General features: G+C 52.1%; 1 protein-coding gene across 1 annotated transcript in view; it reads right to left on the reverse strand.

Moving 5' to 3' along the window:
* Window positions 1–17,616, reverse strand: part of EPHB1 (EPH receptor B1) — a 413,891-nt gene extending 396,275 nt beyond the window's left edge. Inside the window, exon 1 of the mRNA XM_036266458.1 lies at window positions 17,195–17,616. Coding sequence (XP_036122351.1) covers window positions 17,195–17,252 — 58 coding nt within the window. The 5' untranslated portion in view covers window positions 17,253–17,616. The remainder of the gene's footprint in view (window positions 1–17,194) is intronic.
* Window positions 17,617–17,930: the final 314 nt, after the last annotated feature.

Consider the following 17,930-nt stretch of genomic DNA (forward strand, 5'->3'; position numbering starts at 1 on the left):
GCTGGGCAGGAGGGGGCACGGGCCTTTCCTTCATGCCCAGGAGGATGGAGGATGGAGGATTCAAGGTTAGAATGTAGGGATGTCACATGGGAAATGAACACAGGGTGAGAATCCTGGGTAACCTCATTTTGGTCTCCTGCAGAGGCTCACAGCCCCCACAGCAGGAGCCCGCTTTCCGAGGTCACGGCCCTGATGGGAACGCACTTCTTCCCTGACAACCGACAACCAGCCTTGTTGAGAAGATCCTGGCCCCTCTTCACTCCACCTCCAGGAAGGAGACCCGGCAGGTGCCAACCTACGGCCTTCTCAGCAACTCGAACCTCAGGCAGTAGCAGGCAGAGCTCCTCTCTTACCTCCAAACAACCACACACGTTAGAAATGAACCCAGAACAGATAACCCAACAACAGAAAAATAGACAAAAGATCGGAACACCCATTTCATCAAAGAAAATATAAAGGAATGGCTAAGAAGTACATAAAAAGAACATCTTTAGTCATTAGAGAAATGCAAAGGAAACCCACAATGAGATGCCATGATAGACCCATGAGAACGGCTAAAATTAAAAAGATTGGTAATACCAGCCCTGGCTGGTTTGGCTCAGTGGTTGGAGCGTCAGCCTGTGGACCAGAGAGTCCCAGGTTCGGTTCCCGCTAGGGGCATGTACCAAAAAATAAATTAAAAAAATAAAAAGATTGGTAATACCAACTACTGGTGAGGATGTGGAGCGACTGGCCTCTCATACACTGTTGGCAGAAACACATCATGGTACAGCAATTTGTTGGAAAACAAATCGGCAGTCTCCTACACATTTACACGTACCGTGTCATCCAGAAATTGAACTCTTGAGTATTTACCCAAGAGAAATGAAAACGTATTTTTCATTTTGTCTCTACACAGGGACATGTACTCAAATGTCCGCAGTCATTTTACTCATAAAAATCCCAAACTGGAAACTAGAAGAAAAAGTCTGTCAGCTGTTGAAGGGATAAACCAGCTGAGCTCTATCCACGCAATGGAATGCTACGCAGCAATAAACAGGAATGAACCCTGATACTGGCGACGTCACGGAGGAATCTCAAATGCATAAAGCTAAGTGAAAGAAGCCAAACCAAAACTGATAACATGCTCTATGATTCCATTTATAGAAACTTCCAGAACAGGCAAAACTATAGAGCCTAAGTCAGACTGATGGTGGCTCGAGCCGGGGCAGAGGGAGGGGAATGACAGGACGGGGTGAGCGTGATAACAATGTTCTCTGTATCCTGTGTGCATCGTGGCTCACTACTACATTCATTGGTCAAGTCTCATGGAATTGTACACTTAAAATGACAAGTTATATTGTATGTAAGTTATGCATCAAGAAAACGTGTTTATTCAAAAAATCGACCCAAGCTCAAGAAACTATTTTCAAATCCAGTGAACAGTAAGTACAGGCTGACAAAATTATAATCATTAAAATACTGAAATACTTCCACACTTCCTGGTAAATCACCAAGCTCAAGTCTTCCAGGTACCCTTGTGCCCCTTCACTGGGCCCGGGGACCACCTCAAGACCCGACAACCAGAGCAGGGGCCGTCCTGGACCCGCTAAGGTGGGCATCCTTCCCCCCTGCTCCATGACACCGAGGAAACGTTATGTGGAAAAACAGACGGTGCGAAGCTGTCTCCCACTCAGATCAGGGCTGGCTTCCTTGCTGCCAGGCTTACTTTACTGAGATTATGTGTTCTGAGAAATGGTTCTTGGGAACGTGGGGGAGTAAAAGATCTTCGTATGACAATCATTTGTGGCCTGGGGAAGGGCGTCAGCGCATAAACAGATGTACAGTGTATCTGTGAAATTACCATTTCACGGGGGAAGGGGGAGGGAAGGGGGAAAATGCCTAAAAGAGCCAGCTCCTTTAGGGAGCGGGTAACAATGAGAATAAGGTGGAGAAATACTGGTTTAGACGCAGAACTCTGTGGCAGGGCAGGTGAGCCGTCACACCACAGGGCCATCCCCTAAGCCCAAGTATGGAATTCCCACCTGGTCGGTGTACCTATGTGGTGCGTCCCCGCCACTGGCATGGTCAGGTGGCAGAGCTAGCTGGGAGGATGTGTGAAGGAGGAAGAGACCACGTGAGCCCTGTGAGCCTTCTTTACAAGACAGCCCTTCCTGGAGAGCTGGTCACTCACCGTCCACCCTGTGAGAGCGCTGACACCAACTCAACTCAGCAAACTCTCTCCAGGATCCAGCTCAGCCCGGGCTACCACGATGGCTGCACCTGGGACTCCACACCCAGGCCTACAGGTAGGCGGGCAGAAATGCAGGGACCTCCACCCCTTTCCTCCCTGACATCTTAGCTCTCAGGAGCCCAGGGAGGCAGAACCAACCGCACAAAGCACATTTGTGGTTTGCTGCTGGTGCGAAGAAAGGGAAACCAGCTCCAGATGAGAAGGAATGAAGCACTGTCACCGAGTCCCTGCCTTGCCGAGAGCGAAGCGGAACCACAGCCTCCTTGGGAACGGCTGGCTTTCTGCGCGTGTACGTTATGACAATACTCTAATTGTTCTTTCAGTCTTTTCCAGATATTTAATAACAGTGTCGAAGTGGGAGTCACAGAAGTCAGCTCTACTGGAGAAGGAGCTTTGTTCTTATTGTCCTTCCCTGAATAGCTCTTCCATTTGCCTGGCTGTCCCATGCCAGAGCCCTGGTGGTGGAGGCCTGGTTACAAAGCAGCACCACCTACTCAGGGCAGAATCTTCTAACCTGCTAAATGGCCCAGTGCCACTGCCTAGATCATCTGCATAAACACGCATTCGAGCACACACACAGACACTCGCACACTGGGCTCCCCCGGCCCCCTCCCGTGCTACCCACAACGCAAGCCCATGAATGGAAAGAATATCAACTGCCCAGCATAGAGAAACCAGGCAACATACGTATTTGGCATATTCATTAGGGCAATTATTCCCGGCTAGCTGAGAAGTGAAATTTCCTAGGACCTCAGATGACTAGAGTCACTTATCAATGTTTAAGACACACTGGAAATTTATTCTGAAAGCTCACAAGAGTCGGCAAATGGGAGTCATTTCAGGACGCATGTGTGAGTGGCCCAAGGCTAGGAAGCAGCAGTGCCCTGAGCTCTCCTCTCTCCCTGCAACGTTCCAGGCGCCTGCCCCACCTCGGGGAAGTAATTTCACCTCTCTGAGCCTCAGCTGCCAAGTCCATAAAATGGACCTCATTCACTGCCTGTCTGCACACAGGACTCTCTTTCTATGCTGAGACCGGAGAGTCTTTTTCTGAAGACGCCTGTCAGAGGTCGGTTTTCAGGAGCCAGTGGATTATTAACCAGTGGATTATTTGGGTCATTTAGTGCAAGGGATTACTTAGACGTCTTCAAACTCAGACAAGGTAAGGAGAAACTGCCCTGTAATTCAGAACCGTGTGATACGTAGGTGAACGTGTTTCCTGGGTGGGCAGGGCTTGGTGTAACTAAGGCGCCATGAAAGAGGGGATGTAGCCCTGGCAGCCGGTGTCAGAGAGCACTTTGTACCTAATCCTGAGGGTATGATAGTTGCTAAGGAACCATTGAGATGCAAATGAATTGGCAAATACTTAGCAGCAAGATATCAGAAAAGGGTGGGTAGGGGATGCTCTGAACAAGGTAGTCAGGTGAGTGAAAGGAAAATTACTTTCTTCTGATTGGAAAAAGAAAACGATGGGTTTTCATGCAGAACAGCAGCTTTGTGCTACTGGGTAAAAAACAAAACAAAACAAAAACCTGTTCTCAGCTGGGAGGAGAGGAAAGTTGGATTCCAGAGCAGGGAACTCAGAAAGGCAAAAGGAATCTTCATTGGAGTCTTCCCAGGACGAATTCTAAGCAGATTTTAGAGGCTTCTTGCTCAGATGAGAAACAGATATCTAAGGTATATGGAGACGCCTGCAAAGGACTTTGAAGGTCTGCCATCTTTATACAAGTCTCAAACCCTAGACAAAAACTACACAGAAAACTGAATAATCATTCTACTGATGCAAAATGGAAATTCCAGGCGAGACTAAGCCTTTACTGATACAGTGAAAAATGAGGGGAAATGAGCCCTATCTTGTACCTGCGAGTGTGCTTTTCTTCCATTCTCGCTCTCTACTGGACATCCAATTTCAATGCCATGTTAGCTTACGGTGTTCTGGTGTCTGTGTTGGAGCCCAGAGAATTACAATGGGAAGCACAGTTCTTCACTCCCAGTTTTTGCATTTTGCCCGAAATGGGAGCCCTCTTCCTTCAGAGTCTAGCTGAGATATGCTAGTCTTCCTTTTTTTTTTTTTTTTAATTACCATTGTCATTTAATATTATATTAGTTTCAGGTGTATAACGTATTGGTTAGATATTATATAACTTACACGGTGATCCTCCTGATCACCACATAAATCTAGTACCCACCTGGTACCATCCATAGTTATTACAGTATCATTATCCCTATGCTGTATTTTATATCTCCATGACTATTTTGTAACTGCCAGTTCGTACTTCTTAAACCCCTCTTCACCTTTTCACCCAGCTCCCCATCCCCGGGCCCATCTGACAACCATGAGATGCGCTAGTCTTAAAATTACTTTGCCTTTGGCCAACACTCCTGCTGCCTGTGTGTTCAAAACTTTGAGTCTGATCATGATGTTCAAGAATATAGGGAACATCCTTATCAAGAAAGAAGATGTTTGCCCCGCTATCTCCAGTTCTACCTTCCTGGGTTTTTACTTTTCTATCATCTTCAATTTCCCTGGCTTCTCCCGTATCTTCAACCAGGCTCGTTGCAGCCACAGTCCCCTCCTCGAGCCCCGGAGCCCATGTTCTTTCCCTTATTGTGCACACTAGCTCTCCATCAGGTTCCGTGATCCAGTGATGCAGGAAGGTTGAATGGGTGTGGTAGGCTGTTGCCTGTCCAGCACCCATTCCTGTGTCTTCTGGAAATAGCACCCTGACATTTTTGTGGGGAGACAGCCCTCCCCATCTCAGGCCAGGCGGCTTGGGTGGGTTTGCGCTAACCCTCTCCCCCCAGCTCCAGGGATGGGTCGCCATATGCCCCAAACCAGGCCAATGAGTATATTCCATCATCCTGGTGACAGAGCCTGGTTCAAGGAGAGACTCAGGACACAGGGAGGCCAAGGAGACACTTCCAGGGCTTTTGCTAGAGTAACTGGGAGTGAGAATTTATCTTTCTGCTGAAGTTTTAAGAGGATGTGAGTTTGGGCTGCCAGCAGCCACATGACCATCTCATGGGAGAGCCCTCCTGAGGATGAAGTCAACATAAACGACACTGTGCTGATTTACTCTCCATTGGCCCTCCAGATCCACTCGCTACCTTTCCCTACCCTCTTCTGTGCCTCAAGAGACTGACCCCTACGAGCCAGGTTTCCATGCCCTCTGCCTTCTTGTTGAGTTCATCCAATGGCAGGCACTGGCAGAGATGAGAAAACGGAAGAGCAAGGGGTTAGAGAATAGAACGCCCCTCCCCTCCCAAGCATGGATTGGGCAGCGGCTGCATTCCTCTGCCCATGTCTACCGCTCCTGTCAGGGCGCCCTCTCCCCTGCTGCAGCTCTTGCCTGGTCCTGATGGCACCACCCTCTCCACTTGCCCCTGCTAGCCTTGGGGAGTCACGGCTGCCCAGTACTGCCCATCCCTGTGTGCATCCCTATCTTTACTGGTTCCCTTAACCTGTGCACACCCCTGGAACAGCCTCTTCATTCAACTCCCCTCAGTCAACCCTTCGAGAGTGCCATCTCTTTCTGCCAGCACCTCAGCTGATGCAGACACAGAGCTACAGAATGAAAAAAGGAAGACTGATCCCTGAGAGCATGGTGTCCCCAGATAGTATCCTAACTTCGGTCCCCAACTTCCCAGTCATAACATGTGCCAGTAATCACCCCTACCTTTTGCTTTCCTTGCACTTGAAGTAAACTTCTGTCTCTTCAACCAAAGACATGGCTAATAAAATAGGTAAAGCTCTTGATGGAGCGCTCTGGGTGTCCACCTCCATGACACAGAGAGTAGAATACCATCAGCCTCCAATTCCCATGGCCACCCTCTGCCGTGTCTACCGACAAAGTTCTACCATCCTCCATGGAGCTTCACCCTGGGTCTCTCTCTCTCTTTTTTTTTAAAAAAAATTTTTCTTTATTAATTTTTAGAGAGAGAGAAAAGGAGAGGGAGAGAGATAGAAACATCGATGTGAGAGAACATCGATTGGCCACCTCCTGCATGCCCCCCACTGGGGATCAGGTCCACAACCTGGGCATGTGGGAATCAAACTGGTGACCTCTTGGTACAAGGGTCGACACTCAACCACTGAGCCACACCGGCCAGGCTCTGTCTCTCTCTTACACACACACACACACACACTCCCTCCTCAAATCCTTCCCATTGGAAGCATGGCCCTCTCATTCGGTTTCTCCTGGCAGCTGACAAGTAGCCGCCACACCATGTCTATCAGCCTCCATCGTGTGTCCTGTTGCAGCTCATAGTTTGCATGGCTCTGTCTCCCCCACCAGTCTGTTGCTAGGTAAGCTACTTGAAGGAAAGTCGGTGTCTTCCTTACTTCACGTTTTCAGTTTCAAGAACAGTGTTTCTCATGTAGATGCTCAATAACTGTGTCCTGCAGGTGTATTCATGAAACTGATGGCTTCTAAGCAAAGCTGTCCATTCTGTCTCTCTGCTCCCACTCCCCATTTGCTTCTTGTAGAATTTGGGCTCTCAAGTCTGGGTGTGGCTCAGCCCTCACCTGGACACCCCAAGATGGGACTAGGTCATCCCTCAAGGCAACCTATTCCATCTTAGTTCAGCTTGGCTGGAAAGAATTTAATAACCAAGCCAATATCTATCTCCCATGCAGAATAAAGCTAGGCTGCTTGGTAAGACTGCCCTTCAAATATTCACAAAGAGGGCCTTCCCTTCCCCACCTTGTTCCCCATTTTAAGTTGCCCAAGCCTGCACCCATCACTCTCAATCACATCACCCTCTTTACTACCTTTATAGTACCTTCCTGAAATTATGTTCTACATTATTTGTTTTCTTAGTGACTGTACCCTCTTCCACACTAGGATGCTAACCTTTTTTCTGCTACTAATTCTAGGACATTTTAGTTATCAATTGTGGAATAGAACAACCCAAAACTTATAGTTTTCAACAAAGACAACATTTATTTTGTTCATGAATCTGCCCCTTAGAGAGGGCTCAGAGAGTCATCCCTATGGCTCAAAGATAGGAGCTGCAACCACCTGAAGACTAGCTCACTCAGCAGTCTGGCATTTGATGAGGGCTGTGGGTTGTGATTTGAGGTGGGGCTGTGGCTAGACCATCTACACATGGCCTCTCTGTGTAACTTGGGCTTCCTCACAATATGGTGGCTGGGTCGCAAAGGCAAGGATCCCAGGAGAGAGAGTGAGCCAAGGAGAAGCTGTAGCATCTCCTATGATCTCACCTCCAATACTATGCAGGGCCACTCCCGCCGCATTCTGTTCATTAGAGTGAGGTAGAAAGCCGGCCTGTATTTAAGGGGAGTGGAATTAGGCTTCATGCTTTGAAAAGAAGAATATCAAATAATTTGCAGACAAATGGTGATGGAAGGAGATGTGATTTGGGGTTACAAACACACAATACAATATACAGATGATGTAGCATAGAATTGTACACCTGAAATCTATATAATTTATTAACTAATGTCACCCCAACAAATTCAATAACAAAAAGAAAAAAACATTATATTTTTTGCTGACCTGACAAAAAAATTTAAAAATTTGCAGACATGTTTTAAACTACCATGTGGGACATGATTTCAGATTTTTGAACAATTTTTCTTTATTGATTTTGGAGAAGAAGGGAGATGGAGAGAGACAGAAACATCAATGTGAGAGAAATATCAATCAGCTGCCTCCTGCATGCCCCTCACTGGGGATCAGCCCCACAACCTGGGCATGTGCCTTGATGAGGAGTCGAACCAGTGACCTATTGGTGCATAGGTCAATGCTCAACCACTGAACCACACCAGCCAGGCAAATTTCAGATTTTTAAAGTATTCTGTTGATTTCTTCTTTCTCTTTATTCATCAATACAACATGCATTTATTGATACCGCTATGTGCCGCGTGCCAGGGACACCAGGGCAATTAAGGTACAGTGCACCCTTTGGCGGCTCACAGAGCTGTGGGCACTCAGTGAAATCCACACACGACCACGGACCAGCGAAGAGTGTGCTCCCATGGAAGAAGGCAGAGGCAGCTATGGTGGGGGCCGGTGGGCCATCTAATCTAGTGTAGGGCTGGGATGAAGGCTTCCAGGAGGAGATGGCCACTGTGGTGAATTCTAAAGGAAAGGTTAGGGCTAGCCAAGAAAAGGGTCAGTAAAAAGATCAACACAGGAAGAACACACAGGTGCAGACCCAGAGCACACAGCAGGCGTGAAATCAGAAAAAGAAAAAAGGATGGCCAGGGAATGTGGACCTGTGTGGTGTGGTGTGTGTGCATCTGTACCTGCATGGAGCAGGGGAGGGAAGAACCCAGACTGTGAAGGGTCTCGCATCAGTCCTGAAGGTTCTGGAAGAGATTCACACATGTAGTGACTGAGTAACCTAAGGTTATGGTCTGACACCCAAAGTACAGTCTGACCAGTGCTCAGCACAGGCCCCTGCGCACCAGACCAAAAATCAGTGGATTTTCTGATGATCCTGAGACCCTTTACCTTGCACAAAAGCTTACAGCCTGTGCTCCACCGCTCACACTGTTTGGATGCATTGCCAAAGGGGCTGGGAGCATCCCTGGATGGGCTCTTTTTTCATCAATGCCTGGTGAGGCTCCTTCCCTATCTCAGCCCCTCTCCAAGTTCACTGCCCAGCTCCAGCCTCAGCATCAATGTGAAAGCCAAGGGCAAAGGTCCTACCTTGATGTGCTGGAAAAATAGCAAAAGGAAAACAACAGAACAATTAACTGCAGGGCCCAGCTGCCTCTCACAGATAAGGTGTTTTCTCTGCCACCACCATTGATGAAGCTGCTGAAATGATTCCTGGCCCCTCCTGTTCCGCCCTTTCCACAGGCACAGCCCCAAGGGGGCCGGCCACTGACCAGTCCCAGTAGGATGCTGAGGGGTCTCTCTCCTCTCCCTCCTCCCACATGTCCTTCCACACTCAAAACTGATGCTAAGCCCCCATGTCCTCCTCTGATGCCATAGCATCTGCATCTGGCCAGATGGGCAGAAGCAGCTGGAACTCAAGAAGCAACAAAGCCCCAAGTAGAGCAGGGTCCACAGGGCAGAATCTGGGGAACATCTCTAAAGGTGAACACCCGCAGTTGGCCCTTCCTCTGGAAAGCGGACCTGTGGAGGGAACTCCAAGAGACCCACAGCAACCCTGCTCGCTACACACCCCCTCATCACTGAGATCCAGGCAGATGCCAAATTGCCACCATCTCAGCAACACAGCTCATCAAAGACAAGAGCCAGATGGACATGCAGCAGAAAGAAAACCAATAATGACCACAGTGGGAGTCTGGCTGGTGGAGGCACATGGCAAAGGCCACGTGTATACAGAAAAATGCAAACCAAGAAGGAAAAAATTTTCTTCCAGCTGGGGGCACAGGTGAGGGCAGTTCCGGAGAGCCTGGGAGAGCCTGGCCATAGGGACCCGCAGCGAGCAGGCCAGAGCAGGACTGTCTGGTAGACAGCACGTGGCAGGATGATGCATAAACAGCTGGTGCTCAATAGGTGCACCCTGATTTACTTCATGAATAAGCAATGTTAAACAGAAACGGTGCCGAACTGGGAGGCAGAGGCCTGGGGTGTCATTCAACTTGTTAACACCTCAGTTTGAATCTCAGCTCTTGAATCTATAACTTAACGTCTCAAAGCCTCAGCTTCTTCACCTGTAAAATGGGGGAATGAATGCTTGGCTAATAAGGGTACGGGGATCAATACATATACAGGGACCAGCATATAGTAAATACTCAATGGGCAGATGGGGTTTAGTCTAGCCCTGGCTCTAATGCTGCCAGGCTGTAGGATTTCTGGAAAGTTTCTTCCCCTCCCTGAAACGTATCTCCAGTTCAGCTCCCGACATGTCAGGGCCAAAAGGAAGGGCCTTGGCCCTGGCCTGTGCCCCGGAGCCCAAGCAGTGGCCTCAGAAGCTGGTGCTAGGCTACGGCCCCGGCTGCCTTCCCTGTCCCCACCTCTCCTGGCCACCTGCCTCTGCCCACTTCTCTGCTCATTATCACCTCCACTGGGGGATGGAGAGGCAGGGTAAGGAAGTTAAATTCAAATCAGTCATTTTATCACTTGCTGCCAGGAAGCTGGAGGGGGGAGAGGAGGGACGTAGAGCCTCAGGTGCAATCGGAAATGAGTCCTGGTAATTCTCAGGAAATTTCCTATACGTTTCCACGTGGGTCCAGTTCTGCCCCAGAGAACTCTGGGAGAACCTCCCATGAGGGGGCAGGGCAGCCCCCTGATGCAGCTGCTCATGGTGCTGTCTGGGGTTTCACCTGACCTGGAGGAACATCTCTGCCAGGGACAGAGGGGGAGGCAGGGCGACCTTCTTCATCACCTTTTCCCCACTTTAGCAAATGGATCATCCTGAAGCCCCAATTATCAGCAGGGTCATTATAGTGAAGTGAAGAACCCCCTCCCCCATCTTCGCTCTGGGCATCTTCCCACAGAGCGGAGTAATGATCCCCGTTTGCTGGGGAGTAAATAAGAGGCTTTTTTCTCACTTGTCAAGTTAGAGGCAAACTTACATGGGACCAGAGCATTCTACATGGGACCTGTGGGGACTCTGGCCCCCACACTGCCTGCACCACCTAGACCATCCTGGGCCTGCTGCTGGCCAGCAGGAGGGCCTGACACCTTGATACAGGGTCCCTCCAAGGAGGGCACCAGGCTAAGGTCCTGCTTGTTGCCGCAAACCTCACCGTAACTCACTGCTGATACCCAAACATTGGGGCCCGAACAGCCTCTGCAGAACCCCCACCGGCCTATGGGCACCTATGACCCTCCACAATTAGCCAGGAGACCTCCATGTCCCAGATTTTGCTCTATCAATAACTGTCAACACCCCCACTGCTTCTACCCTGGGGGTGCCCCTACCCAAACCCCTACTGCCCTCTCCACTATAAGGACCCCTCCCCCAGTCTGACTCAACAAGAAGGAGATAGGCACAGGGAGGGAGCTATTTGTGCACCTGCTCGCTGCCTGCGGCCTAGGTCAGATGAAAGCAGGTGTCCACTGACTAAGAAAAACGAACCCAACACCCGGCCTCCCAGGAAAGTGTGTTCTCATCTCTCTACCCCCAGAGGAGTGACCAACAAAAGCCAGTGAGGTGGCTCAGACCCCGGGCATCAGGGGTCTTTTGTGGAGCAGGTGGCCCTGACCTGGCCACTCCACGCACCCCCTCAGCACAGCCAGACACTGACCAAAGGAGCCCGATTATCATCAGAAATGGAATCCCCAAAAGGAGCCAAGAAATTTCTCATGCAAAATTTTGCTTTTAAATATGAAATCGCTCCCAGGGCATTACTTTATTATAGTAATTTCCTCAGAAGGGCAGGCGGCAGTGCTGTGTGTCTCCACCACCTTTGGAGACACGGAAATCTCGCAGAAATACTCAGGTTGCTTAAGTGGCAAGTGCAGAAGAGGGAGACATAAAGTGAGCTCTTCCGAGGAGGCCGACTCCTAGAAGCCAGGTGCAAGGCGTGCTCTCCGGTCCGGGGGGCAGGAAGGATGCTGTGTGTCCCTCCACTGCCTCTACAATGCACAGAGCACTCAGGCCCACCTCCTTTGGGGACACTTGTCTGTGGCCAGAGCAACGAAGCCCCCAATGCTTCTACTGGGTCCCTTCTCCGAAGCCATGCTGGGTGCGGTCTCCAGCCTGCCTCTGCCTGTGAATAAGGGTGGGGTGGGAGGAAGAGCAGGAACCTGCTGCTTGAGCTGAAGCTGTGGGATTATCTGAACGTTTCTCTCATCTCCTAAAACCACGGAAACTTGCAGTTCCCAGTCATCAGTGGAGTACCAATGGCCAGTGGCTGAATTAGCGTCGGAATTCTTCCCACCCATGGATTAAGGCTGATCTGAACCCTTCCTTCTCTGTGCAAAGCCTAGAACCGTGGCACAGTCAGGGGGGGTGGTTAAGAACACAGACTCCAGAACCTGACTTACAGGCTACTTACTAGCTACGTGACCTTATCAAACCACTTAACTACTCTGTATCTGTCATCTCATCTGAAAAGTAGGAGAAGAGGGTTGATAATAATAATACCTACCTGACAGGATGTAAGGGTGAAGTGAATTCCTCTATGTAAAACACCTGGAACAGCACTTAGTGTTAAGTGTTAGCTATTAACAGTAGTTCCCCCAAAAAATCTGGTGCCAGGCTGCCTGCATCTGAATCGCTGGAGCCCTTTGTTTAAAAGGCAGGTACCCAGGTCGTTCCAACTCAGTAAATGCAAAGGTGGGCAAGGCTGCCCAGCATTTCTAACTGCAGCTTTGGTTTAGCATCATTCTCCTGGGCAGTGTTTTCAGGAAGCACCTGCATCCCGAGTCCATTCAGACCAGCTGAACTGTGGGGTTAGAGTCCGAGTCTGTAGCAAATTGCCCAGGAGACAGATAGGCTTCCTGAAGCCTGAGGACCACGGCCTGAGACTGTTCCCCTCTATGCCTTTCAAAGTCGCCTGCACCCTTTGCCCTTGCTGGAAAAGTACGATGACCCTGAACCTTAGCGTTACTAAGAACTCACGAGGATTAGCTGTAGATGATTTTTAAAATTTCATAATGTGAAAGTGTCTTTGACTTCAATAGCATCTTTAAAAAAAAAAAAAAAAAACTAGTACAGGCTTACCCTCCTAATGTGTGTTACTTGTCCCACTTCTAGGGTTGGGACAGGTGAGCATGATGATCCACTGTACAAAGACACTGTGGCCAGGTGCACTGGTGATTTTTCCAAGTAACAGAGTTGGGAGATAAAGCCAGAGGTGGAGAACTCTGGCTTCACGATCCAGCGATCTGTCTCCACCCTACTTGATTCTAGCCCCATCCTCACAGCCAGATCTCAGTCCTGACCCTACAATTCCTTCCACTGCCCCAAGTTCATGAAATTCAGTCAACCAACTAGATAAAATCAGTAGTTTCCAGTAAATGGGCAGGTCCATGCACTAGATCCAGAGGAAGGGTCACAGTGCTGTCATGCATCCCCTGGTAACTTTCCTCTTTGGTCCAATTTGCTTTATCAAAGATGACTTATTGATGGATGGAATGTAAGATGGTACCATATTATGCCTCTACCTTATGGGCTTTTCCCAAAGTACATCTTGAAAATCAGGACCCATCCATGTGAGGGGCCAAGTAGGGGCTCTGAGATCTGATATCTGAGTCTGGGTCTGCACGGGTCAACAAAAGGCAGGATGGGCGGGGCAGGATCCTATGTGGCCCAGCAGGTCCTCCCTCTGCTCCTGGGCATCACCAGCGCTGGCAGTTCTGCTCTGCCAACCCAGAAGGGTTGGGCGGGGCTGGGGCTGGACCTCTGCAGCTGTTTACATCGCCAAGACTTTCTCAAGCCCAGAGCTGTGTTGCCATATCTCACCAGCATCCCACTCACTGGCTGGAGGGGGGTCCCTGCGTAACAGGAACCTTTACACAATGCACAAAAAGTAAAATTAGATAATGGATAGGATTTTCTCAAATTTACTTTTCTCTCCCAGATATTTTTCTAAACCTTTGGCACCTGCTACTGCTGGTCGGCTCAGGCACACTCATGGAAACCCAAAACAGACGCACACTCAGCAAACAAATATTAACAGAAAAATGCAGTAACAACCAGTGATGTCTGGCCTGGTGGCCTGCTGTAGGCACATCGGCTGAGGTTGGGGGTTTTCATCACGATGTAATGGAGACTCAACTGTGTACATTGGAATTCAGTGCCCTTGTATTTCAAGGTGGGATATGCCACAAAGAGGTACAGCAACTCAGGCATATATTCGTGGGTCAGCAGTTCCTACTGAGAATCCACTATTTGCCAAGCCCTAAGAAATCTACCCCCAAATCAAACACATGTGCACGTTCAAGGGGGCCAAGGACTTCGCTTGAGACACACCAAAGTGCAGATCTCCTGGGAGTACCCTGGTCAGCCAGTGTTCAAACACTGGGGCCACCTGCAGGTGTATGGTCATTCATGGCCACAGGGTGTGGGGCCAGGGGAATGCTGTTAGCATCCTGTCAATGATTCCGTTTTGCTGCCTCCCAGAAGGGCCAACATGCTTGGTCCAGGGAAGCTCCCAACATGTCCCTACTGCTGGAGAAGCCCCTCGAGAGAAGTCCGAGTTTCCCACCCTGTCCTGAAGGGCAGTTCCTAGAATGTAGGCAATTGCCTTCCCTCTATAGACAACCAGCAGCCCATTCTCAACAAGCTCTCCGACACAGTGTGAAAAGACAAGCGCTTGGAGACAGTTGCTTGTCCAGAGGCTGAGAATGGAGGTCTAGCTATGTGGCCAGGGGATGTCAGCATCCCTGACTCCACTCTGCTCCCCTCTGAAAACTGGCTTAAAAATCTCCCAGAGAGCCTTTTCCCTGCAGTGCCATCTCTCTCCCAGCAGGGCTGGAAATGGGAAGGGGCCAGGAGAGGAGAGATAGCTCCCTTTCAGCTTCCCACACCCCAGGTAAACTAGCCCTCGCCTTCCTTTATTCCACCCAGGTGGGGAGGGGACCCATGGGGCCCTGACCGCCTCGGGCCACCTCTTTCCACCTGGCCCCATGGCTGCTGCTGTCCCTTTGTCCCTGACCTGGCCCGGGCTGAAGACCTGGCTAGCCTTGGAGCTGCTTGCTTTGGGTGACAGGGCCCCACTGAAATTCCACCTGAGTCCCCCAGGGAAAAGAAAACAGACATTTAAGTGGCTGAACCAGCAAGGAGAGGGGGCCGCTGGCCACAGCAGAGTTTGGGAGAGAGCTCTGTCTGTGTAAGCAGCTCATTGATTCACTTTTCTGATAATTATTCCTCACTCATCACAAACGGAATGATGCTGGCCCCAGCCCAGGGAGGCAGGCGGGAAGGCAGCTCTGTGTGAGGAGAGTAGAAAATGAACCTGCCTGTGTTCATTTGAGGAGAGGAAGGAGTGAATGGTGTGTACTATCCCTGTGCACTGGGACCACGGGGCTGCTTTAATATTCTGCTGAATGTGGTGTTTCTTTTAACCCTTGCTGGAGAGATTTTCAACCCAGAGAGGCTCCTTCCGGCCAGGCTACTGGCAAAGTTTCTGGGCTGCTCCCAGAGAAGGGCCACAGCCCCCATAGCGTGGGCCGCTCCAGATGACCTGGATGCCAGGGCCTGTGTACAGGGCTAGGCAGGCACAATGGCACCCTCCCTCACACAGCTCCAGCCCAGAGCAGACAGGGTGTGCTGGCTACCCAAGCAGAGGAGTCTAAGGAGGAAAACACACTGCCAGACGCCTGTGTGTTCCCACACATTTGCTCTCCAAACAGTTTCGTTCCCAGGCATGCACCCTCCATCATCGATGGAGAATCAATGCCAAGACCATGCTCCCAAAGTGGGCACCTATCTGCTCTCAGAGGCCCCGTCCCTAACTCTCCCAGAGGCTCGGAGAGAGGCAGGCAGGACACATGGCCCCAGTGCTATCAAGTCCCATCTTGCGAAGCCCTTTGCAAATGCTCCTTGACTCAGCCTGTCCTGACCGGTTTGGAAGTGCACATCTTCTTGCTTGTCCTTTCTCAACTGCTCCCACACTGGCCCCCAATAAGTCAAACCCAAGCATCCCTGGTCCACACTGCTCCCTTCCCTGCCCGTTCCAAAAAGCAACCCCCTTCGCACAGACCAGCAGCCCGAAAGGGCAGTGGAAGGCAGAAGGCAGACAAAAACCCACCTTTGAAAAGCATGTGAGACCTTTCTAGGCGTTGATCGCCACACCCCCGCGCTGCCAGCAAAGGAACGCGGGATACGGTGGTCTTCAGTCGAAGGCGAGGGGATCTCAGCCCCCTCTTGGGGCCCGAAATGCCCAGCTTCCCTCCGAGAAGGGAAGCGCTTTGGAGGGGTCAGAGGCACGAACCACGGTGGGCTTTGGGGGGAGGGGTCTACTGGGTAACCAGTATCGGAAAGAGCTTCCAACTTGGAAGGCAGCGTGGGCGCCAGGAGCTGCGCCCCTTCGGCACTGAGTCCCAGCGGAGTTCCACCCGAGTCCGCCACCGGGAAGTGCGGCTGTGAGCTGGGCTGCCGCGGGCTTCACCCCCAAGAGTTGCTTCCACCCTAGTAACTCTAGGCGCTAAGGCCGAGCTGCGTTCCCAGGAAGGGGCTGCAGCCGCCGCTGCACCCCGAAGAAGGGGAGGGGAAAGGGGCGGGGAGCGGGGCAGGGATTTCCCACAGGGATTCGCAGGCACCGCGGAACGCGGGTGCTCGGGTTGCGCCCTGCGAGGTGCGGTGCAGCGCGCTTCCCTCCACAGCTGGAGGCACAGCCCAGGCTGGAGCGGCAGGGAGAGTGTCCCTGCCCGTCCGCTCCCGGCCGCCGAGTCCCCTTCGCTGGGCGGAGGAGACGCTGGGCGAGTTTCAGCAGAACCGACCACCCACCCCACCCCCGTTACCAGGCTCAGGAGGCGACAAAGGTGTCCACCTCGCCCAGACTGACACGAGAAAGATGAAGCCCCGCAGGCTCCCGGACCACCAGGCAGTTCCCGAGGGTACGGCCAGTGAACTCAGCCCCTCTCCTTCGGGGCCACTTTCGGGGTACGGGGCAGCGCTAGCCCGCCGAGCAGAGTCCTGGAGCTGGCGGACGCCGAGCTGAATAAACGGAGAGGTGGCGCGCGGCCGCCTAGGCGCATCCGCGCCGGGATAGCAAGGGAGCCGACCCACGCCCGCACTCCAGGGGCCGGAGGGTCCAAGGCGCCCCTTCAACGCCCAGCTCTGCCCGGAGCTCAGGAGCCGACACCGCAATGCAGCGGACTCCGCGCTCTCCTAGCCGGGGCTGCTGGAGACCGTGGCTGCCAGGAAGCCCAAGGCAGGGGAGCCAAGGGGCTCCGAGAGCCACCCGGGGACGCGCCAGTGGGTGCCGCCCCGGCCTCGCGCTCGGCCGTGCCAAGGCTCCGGAACAGCCTTGCCCTCGGGCATCGGGATGCGAGCGACCCGAAGCTGCCAGAGAAGCCCCGGGATACAGCCGCCAGCAGCCAACTTGCTCCGCGGACGGTACGTTACCTTCCATCGCGGCCACTGCGGATGCCAGGAGGAACAGCAGCAGGCAATCCAGGGCCATCGCCGGCCGGCGGCCCCCAGGCCGAGCCCGAGCCGAGGCGGCCGCGCGGGGAGGGCGCCGCGTCCCGGGGCGCCGCTGCGCTCCCCGCGGGTGGCTTCTCCGTATCCTTTCGCGCTCTCGCTGGGACCGGACTCCCCGGAGCGCGGCGTGGGCGTGGGCGGGAGTGTGCGAGCGTGGGGCGGTGCGGGCGCGCGTGGGTGTGGGTGTGCATGTGTGTGTGTGTGTTTGTGGGAGAGGTGGGTGTGTGCGTGCGTGTGTGAAAGAGAGGGCGAGGGAGTGCGAGCTGGGGAGAGCGCGAGGGTGCGTATGCGTCCTACTGTCACATTGCAAGCTACAGCGGAGCCTACGTGAGAACGGAGCCGGCCAGACTGACGGGGGAGGGAGCGGGATCCCCCACCATCAGCTCTCTCCCCACCCCTAACACCTCCTGTCCAATCAAGGAATCAAACCTGCAAAAATCTCTCGTCCAATCAGGCGCGAGCACCTCCTTACACAGGCATTGTTAGTTTAAGAAAAACTTTTGCTCACAGGGCTGTGAGAGAGGGCTGAGACGGCGCTAGGAGGGGTCCGAGCTCCCCCTCGTGGTACTCTCGGAGAACCGCACCGGCCGGCCCCAACTCCGCAAGCCCTTGACCGGCCCAGCGAAGGAGTGGGCCTTACCCTTTATAGCCCACCAGT

The sequence above is a fragment of the Molossus molossus genome, unplaced genomic scaffold, assembly GCF_014108415.1.
Source record: "Molossus molossus isolate mMolMol1 unplaced genomic scaffold, mMolMol1.p scaffold_m16_p_18, whole genome shotgun sequence".
In the NCBI taxonomy this organism is placed as follows: domain Eukaryota; kingdom Metazoa; phylum Chordata; class Mammalia; order Chiroptera; family Molossidae; genus Molossus; species Molossus molossus.